We start from the raw sequence: 2,458 nt of genomic DNA on the forward strand, positions 1-2,458 counted from the left end.
AACATTTTTATCAGACCACATGATCAGGGGAATCTCAATCTCAAAATCACCAAACTCAGCTTCATTTCAAATCCCAGTTTTCTAAGACAGATGATGACATAATAAGGGAAAGAGCTAGAACTTCCGTAACTATTAATGCACAGAAAGTCTGCAGTTAAACAGAAAATCTGGAAATAATAAATTGATATTAAAATTATTGAGGGTATAAGATGATGAATTGTAATACCAACTGTCTCTGAGGAAAAGTACTGTTGTTTTAAGTGAGAGGCTGAGCTTATTTCAAAGGGAAATACGAGATTTTTTTTTATTTGTTAATTGTTTATTTATCAAGAGAAACTATTTCTTAGTCCACATATTCATGTGTCATAGTAGAGGAACCCGAGTCAGTGACAAACTTCTAGGTAATTCAACCTGAAGAAATTCTTTCTATTCCAAGATCACCTTATACTACAAAAGATACCAGCCTTCTTCATCTCCTCAAAATCTATCTCGGGACTGTAATTTTTGCAGAAATCTGCGTATGCCTTCTTTCTTGGTTCAGCCACACCAAACTTATAGAGAGCTGCAACCCCCAGGGATACCAGGAAAGCTCCAACCATATGAATTCGCAGACGCCTGGCCAGAAGGCCACGAATCTGAGGTTTTGCCAAAACTTCAGAAGCCATTTTTTTAAGGGAAGCAATTATTTTATTTCCTTGGCCTGATGGCATTGACTTCATTATACGAGAACTTGCAGCTGACAGAACTGACACACAGATATCCCTCACGAGGAAGGACCCTTTTCATTAGCAGAGATGAAGTGAAATGTCATGTCTGAGTGCAATTCCTGCTCCCCACTCCCACCTCACAAAATCCCAAAAATGAAAACAAATCAATAAAATCCCCAAGATTTACTAAAAGTCATCCCTCCAAACCTAACTAGCAGCTGTAGTGGATGATAACCAAGGAAGGAAGCAGCTGGCCATCACATAGCATTCCTGTGCAACTGAACGGGCAGCAGCATGGGAGCAAAAATCCCGAATGAGTAAGAGGTGTAGATAATCTACCTTACTTCATACCTGCCCCTTCCCTACATAAGACATCTCTGTCCTGATACATAGACAATACTACAGGAGATGCTAGGAGTGGTTTTAGTCTACAATTGGAAATGCCTGAGGCTTATTAAATTCCAACGTAGGGGTGACATAAGATAATTTTTTTTTGTAAAAATCTTCATGCTCCTTTTATTTGTTCAGAAGAGCAGCCAGCAGCACCCCCACCACTCAAACCTGGCACACACACTTTGGAGACAATGGTTTTGGGACCCTCCTGCTGCTGGGTCCAGGACAGACAGTTTTGAGGCAGAAACTTGGTGTCCAAGGGGGGCCGTGGCTCAGGCACTGCGGTGAAGGGGACGGCGAGGAGTCCGGCCTCACCTTGCAGCTGGGACACCGGGGAACACACAGAGTGGGCAGGCTCATGTCCTGCTGGCCCAGGACCAGACCTCAGGAACCCAGGAGGGTCTGCAGGCAGCTGGGAGCCCATCAAGAGCTGGTGGAAGTAGAGGTTGAAGAGGCTGGACAGCAGCTGGCAGCCAGCTGTCCACCAGTCCTTCCACCGTAGGCCAGGATGCCACGGAGGAAGAGGGGCGTGAGTAGGCCGCCCAGGGCCGCAGTGATCTGCGCTACAGTCTGCTGGACATCGTCCTCCTCGGGGCCGATGGGGGCAGCGCTGGCTGAGGATGGGGTGGGGGATAGTAGAGGGGCTGGGCCCAGGCCCCAGGAATAGCCTCCCAATGTCTTGAGCAGGGGCGTGCAGTTGAGGGTGCAGATGAGTGGTGTCAGGTACTGCAAGCTCACCACAGTCACGTGGCAGTAGACCCAGACCACCCTCCACTGGATTTCACGGGCTTCAATGTGGCCAGCCTCCCTTTGCAGCTGCCCCACGCGGGCCTTGGCCAGGCACAGGTAGGCCTGAAGGTGGGGCTGGGTCACCACCAGTTGCAGCAGGCACAGCACCACCAGCAACCAGAGGTGCCCAGAGTCAAAGGCAGAGTTGGACAGCAGGGAGAAGAGCGTCTCCCCAAAGGGCAGCTGGTGCAGGAAGTCCCGTGCAATGGGCTTTGTCCAGAGCCACAGGATGAACAGCGGAGACAGGAAGCTGGTGTGCAGGAGGAACTGCAGCATGAGCCGGTCCTCTGACATGGTCAGTGCATCCCGGTGGGTCTGGGCCAGCCGCAGGCCTGGGAAGGTGAGGAAGGCACCAAGCACAGAGCCCACTACCACCAGCCCCACGTGGATAGCCAGCTTAGCCACAGGGAGCACCCAGTCCCAGCCTTGCTTCTTCAGAAGTGGCTCCAAGTTCTGGGTCATGCTGGCCATGCCAGGCTCCAGGCCCAGCTCTAGGGTCTCCTCCCACACTACCTGCACCAGCATGGCCAGCAGCAGGAAGAGGAAGGCAAAGGTGAGGCAGACAGAGC

The 2,458-nt window shown here is 50.7% G+C and overlaps 1 protein-coding gene and 1 pseudogene across 1 annotated transcript; both read right to left on the reverse strand.

Moving 5' to 3' along the window:
• Window positions 1–305: 305 nt before the first annotated feature.
• Window positions 306–665, reverse strand: LOC116546556 (cytochrome c oxidase subunit 6C-like). Its single transcript, XM_032272782.1, has one exon. It carries the CDS (start codon window positions 663–665, stop codon window positions 438–440), a length of 228 nt encoding a protein of 75 aa, XP_032128673.1. The 3' UTR covers window positions 306–437.
• Window positions 666–1,212: 547 nt separating this feature from the next.
• LOC116546558 overlaps window positions 1,213–2,458 on the reverse strand; it is a 1,707-nt pseudogene continuing 461 nt past the window's right edge.

The sequence above is a fragment of the Sapajus apella genome, unplaced genomic scaffold (genome assembly GCF_009761245.1).
Source record: "Sapajus apella isolate SASKATOON/1434 unplaced genomic scaffold, GSC_monkey_1.0 scaffold1055, whole genome shotgun sequence".
Classification (NCBI taxonomy): Eukaryota; Metazoa; Chordata; class Mammalia; order Primates; family Cebidae; genus Sapajus; species Sapajus apella.

What these genes read in the sequence shown, in the direction of transcription:
- LOC116546556 (XM_032272782.1), bottom strand. Translation starts at nt 665, where the DNA reads ATGGCTTCTGAAGTTTTGGCAAAACCTCAGATTCGTGGCCTTCTGGCC.